A 17,694-nucleotide genomic window follows, 5' to 3' on the forward strand; every position below is an offset into this window, starting at 1 on the left:
CTCCGGGAGGCGGGGGCCCAGCCTCGCCAGGCTGGCCCCTCACACACCCACCTCAGCAGCCACGCGGCCGAGCGACTCCCTCCAGCCCCACCTCAGTCAGCAGGGGACGCCAGTGTTGCCCTGGCTGCTTCGCCTTTCTTGTTTGATTCAATATATGGCTGGAGAGGGATGTCACTAGCTCCTGCATCTCCAGGGTTCTTATTTCTGTTTCACCAATGAAGAAACAGACAAGGAGTTGAAATAACCAATAAGTGGGATTTAAACCCAGGCAGGATAGTCCCTGAGCCCAGTTTACTCACCATTCAGTAACTGTCCCTCCCAAATGAGAGCAGTGGAACAGTTGACCCCACACTGGGACCCGAGCACAGACCTCCTTGATGCCGGCCGAGCCCCGGATGACCTGGATCCGGTAGCAGCACCTTCTCACTGCAGCAGCGTCCTTGATTTCATAGTATCTATTTTTAGGCTAAAGAAACAAGAATCTTTAGGTAAAAAGCAAAAAGTTCCAGAATGTTTATACCTGGCTTCCCTAAAATGTCTCCTTTATTTAACACGTTTTATTAGTTTGCTTTGGACAATCATGATTTAATAAACTTTAAAGAATAACTTTTTTACTGTAGAAATATTTTTACTTTATAACATAATAGAATCAGAAAGGATCTCAAGCACAAGAGGAGCTTTGTTCCTTGCCAGTGTAGGTGAGCTGGAGGGGAAGCCCTGCTCCCTCAGGCAGAGCCCCGGGCTGAATGCCAGACCGCTGTCTCCACCCTGTGGCTTCCACATTCACCCAGGGGGCAACTGCCTGTGTTAGTTTCCTAGGTAACAAATGGTCACAGATGTGGTGGCCTGAAACAATAGGATGTTACATGTAAAGAACTCATTCAACTGAACACCAAGAAAACAAATTATCTGATTAAAAAATGGGCAGAGGACCTAAATGAACATCTTTCCAAAGAAGACGTACGGATGGCCCACAGGCACAGGAAAAGGTCCACGTCACTCATCAGCGGGGAAGTGCACGTCAAAGCCACAATGCGAGGTCACCGCACACCAGTCAGAATGGCCACTCTCCAGAGGGCAGGGATAGCAAGTGCTGGAGAAGATGTAGGGGAGAGGGAGCCCTCCTACACTGCTGGAGGGGTTGCAAACTGGTGCAGCCGCTGTAGAAAGCAGTATGGAGGTTTCTCGAAAAACTGAAAGTAGAAATACCTTATGATCTAGCAATTCTGCTTCTGGGAACTTTCCCAAAGGCAACAGACTCGCTAAAAAAAGATGCATACACCCCTGTTTATTGCAGCTTTATTTACAATAGCCAAGATACAGAAGCAACCTAAGTGTCCCATAAATGAATGGATAAAAAGGATGTGGTACATATATATATAATGGGATATTAGCTGGCCATAAAAAATGAAATCTTGCCCTTTGGGATAAAGTGGATGAATCTAGATGGCATATGCTAAGTGAAATAAGTCAGAAAGATCACAAAATACTGTGTGATCTCACTTCTATGTGTAATCTAAGAAAAAAAACGGAGCCTCAGAATAACAGACTGGGGGCTGCTGTAGGGGAGGGGTGGGGGAATGGGTGAAATAGGTAAAGAGGGAAGAAATTAAGTGTGTTTGATACCTTGATCTGGGTTGTGATGGTTACCTGAGTGTATACACATGTCAAAGTTCACCGAGCTGTCCACTAAGATTTGTGCGTTCTGTGTGTACCTCAATATAAAAAAATTTTTTCAGAAGATATGCTTAGAAAGACCTTCATGTAACATATACATAAAATTAGTTGGAAGTTTATATAAATCTTTAAAAACAGACATAAAGAAAACAATCGCATTGTTTGACAGTTCTGGAGGCAGAAGTCCAAAATCAGGGCATCTGTGGCAGGGCCCCACTTCCTCTGAGGCCCCCGGGCAGAGCGCGTCCCTGCCTCTCCCAGTGCCCCGGGGTCGGCTCGGGGCGACCCGGTTTACAGAGCTGGGGAGGCTGTCAAGGCCCGGAAACAGCATGTGTTCCCTCCGCCAGGATGGAAAGACTGACACGGGCCGGAAGAGGCCTTGGAAGGCCAGCCTCAGTAGTGGCACCAAATCAGCCCGGACCAGAGGCTGGGCTGGACCCACCTAACAGAACTTACGGACAAGCGTCAAAGGATCCAGCTCTTCCCAGGTGAAGTAGCAGAAGGACGGGGGAAGGGAATGTGGGGATGGGGGCTCCAAGCCCCCACCCCCGAGGCGATGGAGGACACACTCAGCCCGCGGTGTTTGAGGCTCTTGAAGTCGCCCAAACACCTCTGCTCATTCTGTGACTCTAAATACCGCAGAGAAACGTGTGCACACAGAGACCTGCACAGTGATGTCCATGGCAGCTTCAGTCATAACTGCCCAACACTTGGAAGCAACCAAGATGTGCTTCCAGATGAGTGGACAGACAAGTGGTCCCTAGATGAGGGTATTATTCGGCATTAATAGAAATGAGCTCTCAAGCCATGACTGGGCCTGAAGGACCCTCCAGTGCGTCTTGCTAAGTGGAAGGTGCACAGGCTGCAGGCTGTGCGGTTCCGAACGCGTGACGCGCTGGGAGAGGCAAGACCACCCGAGACAGAAAGAGGCTTGCTGGGGTTTGTGGGGGAGGGAGGCATGCATAGGAGGAGCACAGGGGATGTTTAAGAGGGCAGATCTATTCTGTGTGATACTCTTTTAACGGTGGATACATGTTCTTACACATACGTCCAGACCCACAGCATGGACACCACCGAGAGAGCGAGCCCTGACGTAAACCCTGGACTCTCCGTGCAGGTTCACCGATTATAACAAATGCACCACCTGGTGGGGGCGTTGCGAGCAGGGGGAGGCCGTGCTTATATGGGAACTTTACCTTCTGCTCAGTTTTACCGTGAACCTAAAACTGCTCTAAAACAATAAAGTTCATTAGGAAAAAGACAAATCACACGGGATGATAATTCCAGGCCACAATCTATTAGCCAACGCCTTCAGTACATGCTTTGGCCATCAGAGCTTTTCAGTCCTTATAAAGGTGAGGCGGTGCCTCCCGTGTGACACCCACAGGGGCTCCAGAAGCACACCTGGTAATCAGACACATGCAGTCTTAGCACAGCAAATCCAGGGCTCTGCACACTATGAACTTCAATAATGCCAGGATCTTAAACAGCCTCACACCTATTCAGGCTGGGTTTTGCTGCCAAACAAGTAACAAGCAAACAAAAATCATTCTGTTTTCTAAACTTAGCAAAAGATTTGGAAGCTGGTGGCTTTCCTGGGTGGGCCAACATCTTTCCAGGTCTCATGCGCGGCCAGAGTCGGGGGGGAGGTGGCTGTAGTTGCTGAATAACTTCCTTGTCTGCTGGATAAGCACTCTGCAGGGCCGGGAAGACTTAGAATTTCATGAAAGAGAAACAAACCCTTAGAATTAACATTTTTGTGTTAATTAATCTGCACAGTGTCAGTATTTGGTATTCTTGTCACATCCTGACCCAGCTTCCCATTTACAAAAGAGCTGGAGAGCTGAGAACAGCATTTGCTGGCAACATTTTACTTCTAGCAAAGGCCCAGGTGAATCCCAAGGAGCCTGCTAAGGAGGAGAAATGTGGCAGCCCAGTGCCAGTCGCCATTCAAAATAGTTAAAAACACAAACGTTCTCTTCCTTCTCGGCAGCCTGGCCATGCTGTCTCGTGTCACTAGCGGGCAACTTCTGATCCACAGGTCACAGTCCTGGAAGGCACCCTCGGTGGTGATGGCCCCTGCTTGGTCGCCACACCCAGCACAAAGCTGGGCACTCAGTCGGCGCCTCACAAATACACATTCATCATATGAAGGAAGATGCATGCTGGAGGGACTGGAGGAGCAGCTCTGAATCCAGTAATGGGCACAGATCGAGACCGTTTCTCATTTGCCGTCCTCTGAGGAATTAACAAAGAAATGGCTGCAGTGACACTCCGGTGGACGCTGCGCCATCCCCCAGAGGGCACCCATCCGAGGCCCGGAGGGTGTGGCCAAGACCCCTTCTGGAAACTGCTCCGTATAAAGCAGCGTCCCCTAAGTTCTGGCGTGCACACCTGGGCCTGCTGAGGGACGCAGACTCTGACTCTGTGGCCTCCGCAGGCCCAGCCACGAGGATGGAGACTCGAAGCCCTCCAGCTCCCGGAGCCGCCAGCTCTCCCCACGGACTGGTGTTCAGCCTGCAGTGGACGGTGCTGGCACCTCCCCGCACCGGCCATGGAGGGAAGGAGAGGCAGGGGGCCCTGCATGTGGCCAAGAGAAACCCAAGGGACGTGGTGCCGCAGGAGCCCTAGGGACTGCTGGGGGAGCTGGGTCCTGAGGCCTCACCTGCAGGCTGCTGAGCCCACGGTGCCAGAGTACAGCCGCTCAGGTGACCAGACTGGGCTGAGCGCTGGGTTCAGCCACCAGGAGCCCAGGCCGCCGGTGTGCACGTGGTGCGGGTCTATGGGGGGTGATGAATGTGTGTGCCCCTGGCTCAAGCCCTTTGCCCTCTGAAAGGAGGCAGTGGGGCCCGTGAAGCAGAGCTAAAATGCATCTGACCTGTGTCTGGGGGCTCCTGGGCTTCCTCCAGGGAGCAGAGGCCCATGTGGGGAAAGGGTGGGGGGGAGTGCTGTGAACTGGAAGATCCCCAGCAGAAACCATCACCTTTGGCTTTAAAGACAGGGCCCCAAAGGGGCTGCAGACTTGAGGCCCTTTCCAGACACTTCCTCTGGGGAGTTTCACCTTGTCTGCTCCCCGAGTGCCAGCCAACCCTCCTACGGTCAGCTGTCCTCCTTAAGGCGAGCCCAGGGGAGGTGGTTCTTGAGAGGCCTGGAACACGGGGGAGCAGCCTTCGCAGGAGTCCCAGCGACACCATCAGGAGAAGTTCCTGAGTGTGTGTCAGGGTTGCTGTGTGAGTTTCATTTTGCTGCTGTAACAAACGGCAACTTAGTGGCTTAAAGCAACACAGACGTGTCCTCTTAGAGTTCTGAGGCTGAAGTCTGGGCTGGACAGCACTGAGCCAGCCTTGGGGCGCTGGCTGGCAGGGCTGGCTGGCCTCCTTGGCATTCCAGTCTCCCCGGGCCCCCCGCCCAGCCCGTCCATCTCAGGAACCCATGCTCCTAAGCACCCACCACACTGCCTCCCACATGCCTGGCACAGCCACAGCTGGGAATGACTGCTGTCCCCGGACATCGAGGCTAGGGAGATGCATTCCAGACTACAGGGGTGCCTGGGAGTGTGAGAGGGGCGCTGAGACGTGGAGGTGCAGACCAGGCCTCAGAGAGCACCCCAACCCTGTGCTCACAGCACACCCTGCTTGGCCTGGGCCCAGGGAGCGTGGCTGTCATGGGCCAGCAGAGGGGCGGGGCAGGCCCAGTGCTGACGCGGATGGGGCCACATGCAGGAAGAACTTGGCTGCCCTCTGAAACTATCATCCCCATTCACCCACCACGCCCCGTTTTCTTCCCTGCTGCCCCACGCTCCTGAGCTCTTACGCACGGCTCCCATGTTACGTAGCCTGCTCAGTTATTTCAGAATGTGTGGAAGGGCAGGTGAGAAAGTGCTTTATGTACTCAGGAAACAGCCTCAGTGCCACCAGCAGCAGGGGGGCCTCTGGGTGCTGGCCTCCTCAGTGTCCGCCCGAGGTTTAGAGGGTGGGGACCTAATCCCACCAACGGGGGGGTAGGCGGCAGTGTTCACCAGATAGAAAGGGATGTGCCAATGCCCATCCGTGGAGATTTCCTTCTCTGCCTTCTGCTCCCTGGCACAATGGAAGCAGCAGTGTGAATTTGCATCCCACAAAAGAGAAAGTGCCCCCTGCCCAGCCAAGCGTCCAGAGGAGGCCCCCTCCACCGATGTCCGGAGGACGGCCAGGTGCCTGCCAGCACCTTCCATGGAAACTATACCCAGACAGAACAGGACCCAGAGTCCTGGAAAGCGCTCGTGTTTGCACCATCAGCTAAATTACATACATTTGCTGCTAAGTGAAAGACATCATTTTTCTTTTTTGTTTATCGTTGCAAGACATTTATTAATAACACAAGGGAGAATCAGACATGGGATTACATTGAAACATAAACTCAGATGCTTGTTTTTTTCCTAATGTGTTTTTCAAAAATCGCAAATATCACTGGAAAGAAAAACTAAGGCTTGTGGAGATGGCGTGTGGGTCGTGGGCTCACATTCAATAACTGGATATAAACCCAAAGCAATGAAAAAATGGACATTTTCATTTTAAAACCCAATTTCTGTGCTCAATTAGAAAGGAAATACATTTTGGTTTCACAAACACATTGGTCTGGGCAAACTTTTTCCGAAACAGTTAACTTGCGCTAACCACTCATCCGGTTTTGGTGCCCCTGCGTCCCCCAGGTAAAGGGGGCCTGGCGGCTGGGTAGGCACATCACAGGACCTGCTGCTCCGTGTATTCATCGCCATGTTTACTAGGAGAAACGGCTTCTTTCCAGCTCCCAGCGGACTCACTGGAAGAAACGGTGGGAGGCGGCTGCCGATGGCCACGCCTCAGGGACGGCAGGGCCTCACACCTCGCTCAGCGGGTTGGCCACACGGCCCAGGAAGTGGATGGCCGTGGAGTCTTGCTCATAGAGGGCAAACAGGAACGGGCTGTTCAGGGTCACCTCCAAGGCCTCCGGCCCGTCCGGCTGCTGCGCAGACTCTCTGGGCTGCTCTCCCTCGTCTGCCTTTAGTTCAAAGAGGACGCTGTTCAGCACCTGCAAAGACAAGCATCGGGGCAGCTCCTACAGGCCTTCGGGGCCCAAAGAGGGCACGGGCGCCAGTGCAGGAGGGTGCTTCTCCAGCCTGCCAGCACCATGCATGGCATGCGCACACCCCTCAGTGTAGGTGACGCTCTTGGCCCAACTCATGTCATGGCTCCTCCCAGAGTGTCCCTTAGGCCCGTCCATCTCCACCTTCCACCTTGCTGTCCCGGGCAGAGTCCTGGGCCCCTCCGCTGTGGCCCACCAGGCTTTGGCTCCTCCTGCCATTTAGCACAGAGGGCTCATGCCCCCCAGCAGCGTTCTCTGAGGCTAGGACTATGAGGGAACCCCTTTCCTCCCCAACATCCTGCGCAGTGGCCAGAGCCTCCAGGCACCTTCTCAGTTGCAAATGGGCACCTTTCCATGGGGCAGTCACAGTCTGCCACTGCTAAGTGTCTCCTGAATGTTTTCCCCAAGGCACTGGGCCAAGGGGCACTTAAGCTCAGGGTCCCAGTCCCAACCCTTCTACGGGATCTAGGGAGGACCTCAAGGCAAGGCCAGCTGGGCAGGGCCACAGAGCACATGGCAGAGGGCAGGGCTTTCTGCTCTCCACCTGCCCCTGGAAAGCCCTAGGGTCTGGTCACTCTCTCCCCCCTGTGCACACACCCACCTGGCCAGGCCCTCCTCACCTCCTCCCCCGCCCCGAAGCCTCCTTGGTGTCCACCCATCTACACCTCCCACCTCAGGCACCCAGAGAACCTGAGTCAGGCACAGACCTGGGCCCCCACAGTACCTTTCCGACTCTGAGGCGGGCATCGCTGGCTCTGCCCAAGTTCGCCTCTGAGCCCAGCAGGGCGGGCAGCTTGGCTTGGGCGAGCAGGTCCTGGAGGTCGTAGGTGCCTCGCAGTGCCAGCTGGGGCACAGTTAGGCGGATGCGCCTGGGGAGGTGCTGCGGTCAGGAGGGTTTGGGTGGGTCCCCCTCTCACGCCCTGGGCCACGCACAGACACTAGCCAAAGACCCAGGACGCCAGGTGGTCCCTGAGGTGTATCCCTGCATAAGGGATGTTTGCCTCCCTTGCCCCACTACGCTGCTTGGGAAAACTTCCAGCAACAAATGCAATAAAAAATGTTAATGTCCTCTGTAATTCTGCAAGAAGGATGTCCATGTAACAGCGGTCATCTCCAGGTGATCGGCTATGAATAATGATCTGTTCTTTTGTTCTGTGTTCAGGTTGGCTGCACTGAGGGCATATTACTTGGATAATTTTTAAATGTCTTACTAGCTACCCTTCACGGGGGTTCTTGTCGGAGAACCTTGGCTCCTAGAAGGGAGAGGGGTGGGGGAAGGCACAGCGTCAGCCGCTGTGCTGGCACGCTACGTAGGACCACTCGACTGACCCCCCTTCAGAGCAGGGCCTTCCTCTGGCACTGCTGAAGGGCCCTGGGTGTTTCCAGGGATGCACAAACCCTCACAGGGCTGGTGGAGAGCCGAGCCTGCAGCAGCATTTCCTCAATAGCGAGAAGGCTGAAGGGACCCGTGGGCCCACCACCGGAGGAGTGGATAAAGAAAGTGCGGTCCTTCCATGCAGCGGAACATCGGCCTTACAAAGGAAGGAAATTCTGACCCAGGCTACAACATGAATCTTGAGGGCATTATGGCAAGTGAAGTCAGCCAGTCACAAAAGGACAAATACTGTATGATTTTGCTTATATAAGGTCCTAGAGGAGTGAGATTCCTAGAGACAGAAAGTGGAAGGGCAGGTGCCGGGGCTGAGGGAAGAGGGCTGGGGAGCGGGTGTGCAATGGGGACAGAGCTTCTGTTTGGGGAACGGAGTGGGTCTGGGGATGGATGGTGGGGGCGATGGCTGTGCAGCAGGGTGAATGTACTTAATGCCACTGAACTATACCCTTAGAAATGGTCAATTTTATGTTTGCCACAATAAAAAAAATGACAAAAAATGATGCCCTCAGGAGGCCCCCTGTGCCCTCATGCCCGTCTCAGAGTAGATTTATGGGCCTGGTTTGTGTCAGGTGTAGAGTGGAAGGGATTGTTTTAACCCCATCAAAGTATGAGAGGGGCTCAAACACCCTGGGGGCAGCAAACCAAGGGAGCTCTGGAATCAAGGGCAACTCCCCGAGAAAGACCCCCCAGGTCTCTCAGGGGGTCCAAACCCTCCTGAGAAGTCAGTCCCTAAAGCTTTTGGAATGCAGCAGATTGTGCATGGCGGGGGGGCGGGGCATCAAAAAGGTCCCTCCCCACCTCATCAGAGGGCGGGCTGAAATGTGGCCCTCCAAACTGGTGGACAAATACAAGGATGGGGACAGCATGCCTGCCCTCTCCTCTACCTCCCCTGCACCCAGAACCAGGTGGTAAATCAGGAGCTAGGTGGACAGACGGAGGGACAGGTAACGGATGCACGCACGGGCCTTCTGCTCTGAGCAGCACGCCCACCCGCTCACCAGTGCCACCATACCCCTTCCCAGCTCGCACCCAGGGCTTGGCCCACATTGGCATATGTGCCCACCTCATGCCCCCTCCTGACCAGGGCCCCCCACTTTCCAGGGGGAGCAGCCCAAAGGTTCTGAGCGGCTGCCCAGGAGCTGTACCGGGGACACAGTTTCTTGGTCCATGTGAGGAAGTCGTGCCGGAAGATGAGGGCCTCCACCATCTGCAGGTCCGAGGCGCGGTGGGGCTGGATCAGCAGCAGGCCGGCGTTCTCGCTGAGGGGTACCCGGGTCATGGAGAGGCTGCTCTCGGCGTCGCTCCAGTGCTGGAAGGTGCCGGTGCCCGAGAGCATGGGGACAGACACTGAGGTGCTGTTGTCCACCCAGAATTCCTGGCTCCCTGCCAGCAGGGAGAATCCCTTCATCTGTCCTGGAGGGCCGGATGGACACAAGAAGGGGAGAGTCGGCCAGAGCAGGGCCCACAGAGCCCCAGCACCGCACCCCTACCCGCCCACCCCTGCACCCCAGGCCTCTCTGCACTCTCCCGGCCCAGCACCGCACCCACCCCACGACCCGAGGGCCAGCCACGTCTTTCTCCTGCAAAATCCAGCCATTTTGAGTTCACTACAGTCACACCAACTGCCAATGATGAAGACGTCATACATGCCAGGCACCGGTGTGAGATGTCACACCTGTCACATCACTTAAGGCCCGCAAAGACTTAAAGGTGCTTACCCACCAGTAACTGACCCAGATCCGTCACAGACAAAGCCTGTGGTCTGCCATGCTCACTTTTTCAAAACTAAATTTTATATTTTAGAGCAGTTTTAGGTGCACAGCAAAATTAAGGGGAAGGTAGGCGCAGAGGTTTCCCATATACCTACTACACTACCCGCACGCACGCACCAAGGCCCCCACTCTCACACCCCCCGCCAGAGCTGTGCATGTGTTACAGTGGATGAGCCTGCGTCGACACATCAACACCCAGCGTCCGCGGTGTGCTCTGGACCGGCCCTTGGTGTGGCACATGCTGTGAGTTTGCACAAATGTGCACATACTCGCCATACACACAGCGCTTTCACTGCCTTTGCATCCTCGGGCACACTTCCTTCCAGTCTGCATACAGCGAGCGGCCCGCTGCCACAGAGGGGCTGGCCCTCCTCCCTTTCCCAGCCCCAGGTCGCAGAGCTGGGCACTCCCCTCTGGGAATGAAGGCGACACTTCTCAGGCCCCGTGTGCAGCGAGGGACAGACACACAGCCTAGCTGCGGCCAATGGAGGGAGCAGAGGGGCTGCGTGCCACCTCCCCGCTGGGCGTTGGTGGGTGGGTGTGCCTTCTCTGCCCCTCCTGCCAGCAGGGCTGTGGCCCGGCTCCTGCAGAGCTGAGCTGCCCACCAGCCCAGCTGTCACGGGAGAAGTGAGCAAAGTCTTGCGAGAAGGGAGCATCCTCCTTGCCCTCTATACCGGGATGCTGGGCGTTGACGAGAGCAGCTCTTTGAGAGGGCGTGTGAGCGAGAAGCTGCAGAGTCCCTCCTCGCTGGCGCCCTGCGGGGACCTCAGCACCGGCCCCCAAGCCTGGCAGGAGGCTTGTTTGTTTAGAGGGAAAAAAGTACTACATTTTTTTCCACCAACAAGTTAAACAAGAGTAAGTGGGAATCTGAAGCCAGGGTGGCTGCCCTGTCCTCTCTGCTCCCCTGACAAGCACAGCGTGCCATCCCCGTCCAGGGGTTAAGTAAACCTGTCAGGGTTAAGCTAACGGGCGCAGCGGACCCACCGGGCCAGCACCCAGCTCGGGCAACAGCGCGCCTGGGCAAAGGGCACCCGGGCTCACCGGCTCCCGGCACCTGAGTCCCTGCCAGTCACAAATGCCCCTCTGCCCCCAGAGGTTATTATAATGGGGGAGCTTAGGCCCCCGGGACAGTCTGCTAATGTCATGAGTGGATGTGCTCTGGGGGGCGGGAAGGGGTGTGCGTCTCTGCAGGGAGTGAGGTCGGTGGGCTGGGCGAGCATCAGGGCTTCAGTGTCCGGGCATGGCTGCTTCCGTCCATGTTTCCCTGCCCCCTCCCTTTCCCGTCCAGCCTGTGGTCTGATGGTGTGGACAGGCGCTTTTCCCAAGACCGGCCCCATTTCTGGCACCAGTGGCTCTGGCTTAGCCTCTTGGGGAACACAATTCCTCAACAAGCTCTCTTCCTGACGCTCCTCTCAAGGACGTTTGGACAACCCCTGGCCCCTCACCCTCTGTGGGGTGCGGCCACCCCTGCCTGGGTGGCCTCTGCACCGGCCTCTGCTCCACGACCTGTCCCTGCTGGGACCCGGGCAATCCGGGTCTATCATCGCCTCCTGCGCCCATAGGCTGGAGGTGGTTTTCCAGACTTCCAGGATGTTATCAGAGTAAGAAACCGATCCTGCTCTACTTATCCTCTCTGTCTCCCTGCTTCTTTTTCTGCTGTTGGCTTACTTGGCTGCCTGTCCCCAAGAGGCTGCACATCTGGATAGAGCCTCATTACTGACCTTCAAACTCACCTCTCCCCAGCCCAGCCATCACTTTGCAGAGCCACCACCTCAGCGCGTGGCCCAGGGACAGTTTGCCTGGACTGTTGCATAACCTTTCAACGACCCTCCCTACCTCCAGTCCATGCCGCGCAGGCCACTGGGATGAACTCTGAGCAGAGATCTCGCTGCCATAACAGCAACCCCCCTCCACCAGCCTTCCTGGCATTACATTCAAAGTCTCAGCATCTGGCCACAACCCATCTTTCCACTGTCGCGTTCCCCAATGCTGAGCTCTGCCAGTCAAAGCCACTCCTGTTCAGGCCTCGCCCGGAAGTCAGCAGGCTTTGTCCACACGTTTGCCCTCCTGCCTCACTGCAGCCCTGCTCCCCCTGCTTCCCCATGACCCCCACTCCACAGGGTGCTCTGAGCCCAGGAGACCTTTATAGAGCATTTTACCTGCAGCTTCGTACCAGAGGCGTTTTCCACGGCACCCATCCCCACTGTTGAATTTTAACAGCCTGGGGCTGGGTCCTATGGAGGCTTCCTACTTGGCCCTCTGAGAAGCCCAGTCTTGCAAGTAATAAATCCTCAACGTCTTTTGGTCACACGCATGAATATCTTCGTAGCAGGGAATTTTTGGTAAGAAGCCCTCCCAGCATGAAAGTGATTTAAGCAAACAAGTTGGGTATTTTTGCATGGGACAGTGACCTCAAGAAATAGGAACCTGTCCCTTCTGAGCCTGGAGCTGGGCTGTGGGGCCAGAAGATGTGAGTTTGGGTCCCAGGATCCCCACTGTGGCTCTGCCATCTTGAGCAAGTCAGTGATGCATCTCTATTTCCTCACCAATAAACAAAGGCAACCACACTTCTTCACCTCATCACGGGATAAAATAACGAACGGAAAAGAACGTAGAGTAGCAGTACATGGTAGAGCTCTTCCAGGAGCCCAGTGGCAGCCACTCTGTGCTCTTTGCAGGTGGCCCTGGCCACTTCCTCACGCCCACCACCCCGCCCGTCTCCATGGCCCTGCCCTGCTAAGTTCGGCGGAAGCACTGGACATGAAGTCCATAGCGATGGAAAACTAGCACCCTTTGGCAGCGGCCCAGCAGCAGAGCACCCGCAGAAGGGCTGGCCTTACCTTGGAAGTGGACATAGGCGTTGAAATGTAGGGTGCTGTCTGGGCTGACTCCTGCCAGGGGACTGTTCATTTTCCACCCAGTCACAGCCTGCATGAACCTGTTGATCTTCTCAGCAGCGAGGTCTGGGTCCGTGGACAAGTCTAGGGAGCGTGGGAGGGTGACGGGGGCAAAGGGAAGCAGGCCCTGCACAAACGGCTGCTTTAGGTGCAGACCAGGGGCTGTGAACAGGCCCAGCACTGTGGAGAGGAGCAGTCGGGCCTGGGCGTCAGCACTCCCGGGAGCCACCAGGAGGCCCTGAATGGTCTGCAGAGCGGAGAGGACCTTGCGGCCATCCAGGCGGGAGGTGCAGCTCTGATCCTCTCCGGGGACGCCCAGGAATGCCTGCAGCCTGTGCGCCGTAGGGTCCAGGGCTCCCAGGTAGAAAGAGGCCAGCGTGCCGAAGAGGGTCGTGGGCGAGAGGACGGCCCCGCCGGCTGTGCTCTGCGTCTTGCTCAGGGCCCTATACCTGAGGAAGCCCATGAAGTTGAGCAGCATGCCCACCTTCGCAGCCCGCATCCTGTCCTCCTCGTCCCGCTTCTCAGCAGCCAGCAGCAGCCGCTCTCGCAGGGCCTTCTCGTCCACAGGAGACGTCTTGGCCTCAATTGGGACGGGAGCGAAGGTCGGGTCTTTGGGCGCCTCTGCATTAGATTTCTCCAGCTGCTCACAGCTGCTCTTGCTGTAGACGAGGAGGTGGAAGGGGTGTATGTACACCCGGTCGCCGGCAGCCAGGCCCGTCCAGGCCCAGAGACAAAGGACAGCGGCCCTCAGGCTCACAGCAACAGGAGACATCACTGATGGGGGCGCTCACGGCCGCGTACCCTGAAATAGCATTCGGTGAAGGTGACAGGTGGTTAAGTGCCCACTAGCCAGACTTTTAGGTGTTCCAATATTCCCTGGTACCATTTAGCCCAGGAGAAGTCCATCCGTGTCTACAAATTTCAAAGAAGAACAGGATTCAAAGCTCTATGGAAAATATCTGTATGATCCAGGTATAAAATGTGCTGATACGGGCTATACTTTTTGTAGGGTTTTATTTTGGAGTTGTTTTTATGTTTTGTTTAATTTTTATAATGGTGGGAATGTCTTAATATTAAGACACTTGTAGATTTTAAATAAAAGTATGAAATTGTCCATCAGTCAAGTAAAAATGCAAACATGTTCCCTTAAAATATCGTCAGCACTTTTCAAGAGTATGTGAGTGGCTATTATTTTTACCTTATGTTAATCAGTGATACTATGCTTTAGCAACAATTACATGCTTAATAAACAGCAATATGGGGACAACATATTTTTAAAGGAACACTTTGAGCAATAAAGTATCACATTTATGCAAAAATCGAACAAATTCATAATTTGAAGTCTAACCCCCAGTACCTCAAAATTGTGACTCCAAGTATGTATTTGGAGATAGTCTTTAAAGAGGTAATTAAGGTAAAATGAGGTCGTCAGGATGTATCTATTCCAATCTGCCTGGCGTCCTTATAAGAGGAGATCAGGACAGACACACGCAGAGGAAGGACTGTACGAGGACACAGGGAGAAGACGGCATCTGCTCGCCAAGGAGAGGGGCCTCAGGAGGAAACAGCCTGGCCAACACTTTAATCTTGGACTTCCAGTCTCCAGAATCAGGAGATAGCAGATTTATGTTCAAGCTGCCGAGCCTGTGGGGCTTTGCTGCAGCTGCCCCAGCAGAATAATACACCCCCGTGCCTGTAGTTGTGAGTTTCCCCTGGAGAACCAGATGCCACCCGGCCCCAGGGCCTTGTGGAGCCTGCCTAACCCCAGGGTGGGTGGTAAACAAGTTTGGAATATAAGGCTGACACACACAGAGGTTTTTCCTATGGTATAAGTCAGCCTGGCAAGAAAAACCCAGCTGGGAATATCACCCAGGACGTACACCTCATTCCACAGCTATGGTGTGTGATCTAAGAATAGAGATCTCAGATTTGTGGAGAGTATGTGACCGTTCACCAAAGCCCCTTCATGGATTATCTTATCTAGTTGTTATCTTCCTAGCTAAACAGGGAAGGAAGTAATTGCTTCACCTGTTTGCTGACGCAGGGTTTCTGAGGTGTGAAGAAACCTTCCCTCGGTTGCACAGCAAGTGTGTAGCAGATGCAATTCGAACCTTTTACTCTCCTGGGTCATTCTGAGCCCCAGTGCCCATTGCACTCACCTGGGAAGCTTTGGAAACACGAAGGTCTGGGTCTCACCCCCAAGAACTGCTAATTAAGTGGTGCTGGGTGTGGCCTGTTTGCCTCCCTCCCTCAGTCTACAGAGGCGGCTGGGACTGAGCCCTTCAGGCTCAGCCAGAAGCCCCGGCTGGTGTTCCCACCTGTCTCACCCCCAAACCAGCTGGCAACCATTCCTGCAGAATGGATTCCCCACGGGACTGTCAGTAATCCACGCCTAGCCCCGCACCTACCTGATTTCACGGGCCTGGGCTGGGGCCAGGTGGAGTTATTTTTAAAACTCCCAGGTGACCCATGTGCAGCCGTGCTTCCAACCTCTGCCCTGGACACGGTCGCCAGGATGGGTGGGAGGCACTCCAGCACCCTGCTCTTTCTGGAGCCCACAGCCTCAGCTCCAGGGGAGGAGTTTTCCGGGCTGGCTCTGCCAATTCATTCCCCTGTCCGACCCCCTGGCTAGGGGACCTGTGCTCTGTGTATGGGGTCGTCCTGTTCTAATTGCCTGTGCTGCTTGTCACTCGTTCCCTGTGAAGCAGTGAGCTGTCCCACCAAGCTGCTTCTCAGCCTTCCCACCCCTCCTCATGCACCCCCTGCCCTCCCAGAGCTGGGCCAGAACTCCCCGGAGCTGCGGTGTGTCACCACGGACTCACGGGCACCTGGACGCCTGGATCTCCCCTGTGCACCTGTGAGCCCCTGCCACCCCTTCCTGCACTGGCGGATTGCTTTCCTTTCCCAGGTCTGCTCACCTGTACCTACTCTCCGCATACGTGCTTTGTGCCTTTTGTTCTGCGGTGGTCATCCAACTGCCCAAGGAACTTTCACTTCTGACCTTAGGCATGGCCATACCCTCACCCCATGCCTTTGCCTCAAGATACCACAAAACATGGTAAAATGGAACAGAAGATTTTCCTCTCCTTACAGGCCTTCCTGTCTAGACAGCCCTCAGCGGCCAGTTCATGCCTGGTGTGAAAGGCCAAAGGCAGCTGCCCACAGGGGAGCCAGGCCGCCAAGTGCTGGAGGAGCCTTGGTGTGGCCGTGGGGTGGCGCGGCCCTCGCTTTGGGGCCCCTCCCGCGCACACAGGTGTTTCAGGGCTCCAAGGCTACTGTTTGCTCTCATTTCTGACCAGCCGCTGCTAAGCACGCAGGAGGTCCTGTCCTGGACTGCGCAGGGCCCCAGGTGCGGTGGGCCTGGAGCCCTCCTCTGGCTCTCCTGCACCCTCCTCGTCCCCCTCTTCACCAGCCCCTCTCCCTGGGGGGGGTCCCCACTCCTGTGGCTCTGTGGCTGCATAACAGTGCAAGGACGGTAGCTGACACACATGTCCCTTTCCAGATAGTCACTCATCCCGTCCTCACAAATCAGCCTGCACGCCTCTGCCCAGGCCTCCCTGGCACCGTGCTCCATGCTGCCAGGCCTGGCGCTCTGAACTCACTCATCCTGCTCAAGTGCACTCTTCTTTCGCCATGCGCCAGTGGCCTTGTAGCGCTCTGTGTCATTTATTTACCTGTTTGTTTATGTTTGCTGCTTGTTTACTATGCTTAGTGTCTGTCGCCTGTCTCCTCTCCCGGGAATGCAAACCCCTTGAGGTTGGAGTTCTTGCTCTGCTTTGTTCATTCCCCAAAATGCCTGGGCATGGGTAGGTGCTGGATAAGTAGCTGTTAAATGAAATCGTGAATGCCGTACTACAGAGGAAATGCCGCACGGTGGCTTGCTCGGTTTGCACAGCCAGTAAGAGGTTTCGGAACTAGGCTCAGACCCAGACACCCGGGGGCGTCACCCATTCTTCAGTAACGATCTATATTTCCTCTTGAACAAAATAAGAATTTGCCTTTTTAGTTTATCCTGAAGTTCAGAAAGCATTTTTACACTGTAAGAGCTCTCTTAATTCACATCACAGTCCATGAGCAAGAGAGCCAGGTATCGCCATTTGTTCCATTTTATAGATGAGCAAGCTGAGGCCCAGGGAGGTGAGGGGATGAGCTTCACCACCCAGACCCAGGCCTGGAGCCTAGGACCAGGGACAGCACCACCCCAAGGGAGGGCAGGAGACACGGGCCACCCCTCCCCTGAGCCCCATGGGGACCCAGCCCTGGCAGAGGGAGTCCGGCCCCTCCCAGGCCCTGCTGCCTGCACAACAAGCCTCACAGAGCCTTCCGGCCAGAAGTGGACCCGACAGGCTCCCTGCCACCATCACTGTGCCCCCCTGCTGGCCTCCGAGGACCCATCCCTGCTTGGAGGGAGCAGGAGGAGCTGCCCTGCCTGCCCTCTGCTGAGAGGCGCAGCGCCCCCGGTAAGACCCAGGGTGGGGCAGAGAGAGAGGACAGCTCTTGCCTGGATGTCCGTGTGCCTGGGGGGCAGAGGCAATATCCCCTGCAGTTCAGGTCCCACTGGCCCCTGGCCTGGCTGCTGGGTGCCTGTAACCCACTGCCTCCCAGCAGCTCTTTACCACCTCCCCACAGAGCCCCCAGCTGTTGATTCTCAGCTGCCCTGGGAGAGAAGGAGGGGGCAGGAGCTGGGGAGGACTCAGGCGACAGGAGCTCCCAGCTTACCTTCTGCTTCAGTTCCCAAGACAGGGGCAGCCTCTTCCCAGGGCCGGGTGAGGCCTTATTTATGTCTGAGGGGTGGGGATGGAGCCGTTCCCAGACTGCTCTGTGCCCAGGTGGGGGGAGGGGGTGCATCACT

The 17,694-nt window shown here is 55.6% G+C and overlaps 2 protein-coding genes across 3 annotated transcripts in view; both read right to left on the minus strand.

Annotated features, from left to right (window-relative positions):
* Positions 1-5,989: 5,989 nt before the first annotated feature.
* Positions 5,990-17,674, minus strand: AGT (angiotensinogen). Of its 2 annotated transcripts, XM_036902838.2 has the most exons (5): positions 17,562-17,674; positions 12,786-13,644; positions 9,319-9,586; positions 7,505-7,649; positions 5,990-6,726 (listed from the first exon to the last, which is right to left on the minus strand). In XM_036902838.2, exons 2-5 carry the CDS (start codon positions 13,612-13,614, stop codon positions 6,535-6,537), a joined length of 1,434 nt encoding a protein of 477 aa, XP_036758733.1. In that variant the 5' UTR covers positions 13,615-13,644; positions 17,562-17,674; the 3' UTR covers positions 5,990-6,534. The 2 variants fall into 2 exon arrangements, with proteins under 2 accessions (XP_036758733.1, XP_036758734.1); XM_036902839.2 differs by lacking the exon at positions 17,562-17,674 and having other exon boundaries at positions 12,786-13,651.
* Positions 13,645-17,694, minus strand: part of LOC118915510 (vasodilator-stimulated phosphoprotein-like) — a 53,211-nt gene continuing 49,161 nt past the window's right edge. The window contains exon 3 of the mRNA XM_057486429.1: positions 13,645-13,754. The gene's annotated coding sequence lies outside the window, so the exon portion shown is untranslated. The remainder of the gene's footprint in view (positions 13,755-17,694) is intronic.

The sequence above is a fragment of the Manis pentadactyla genome, chromosome 10 (genome assembly GCF_030020395.1).
Source record: "Manis pentadactyla isolate mManPen7 chromosome 10, mManPen7.hap1, whole genome shotgun sequence".
Classification (NCBI taxonomy): Eukaryota; Metazoa; Chordata; class Mammalia; order Pholidota; family Manidae; genus Manis; species Manis pentadactyla.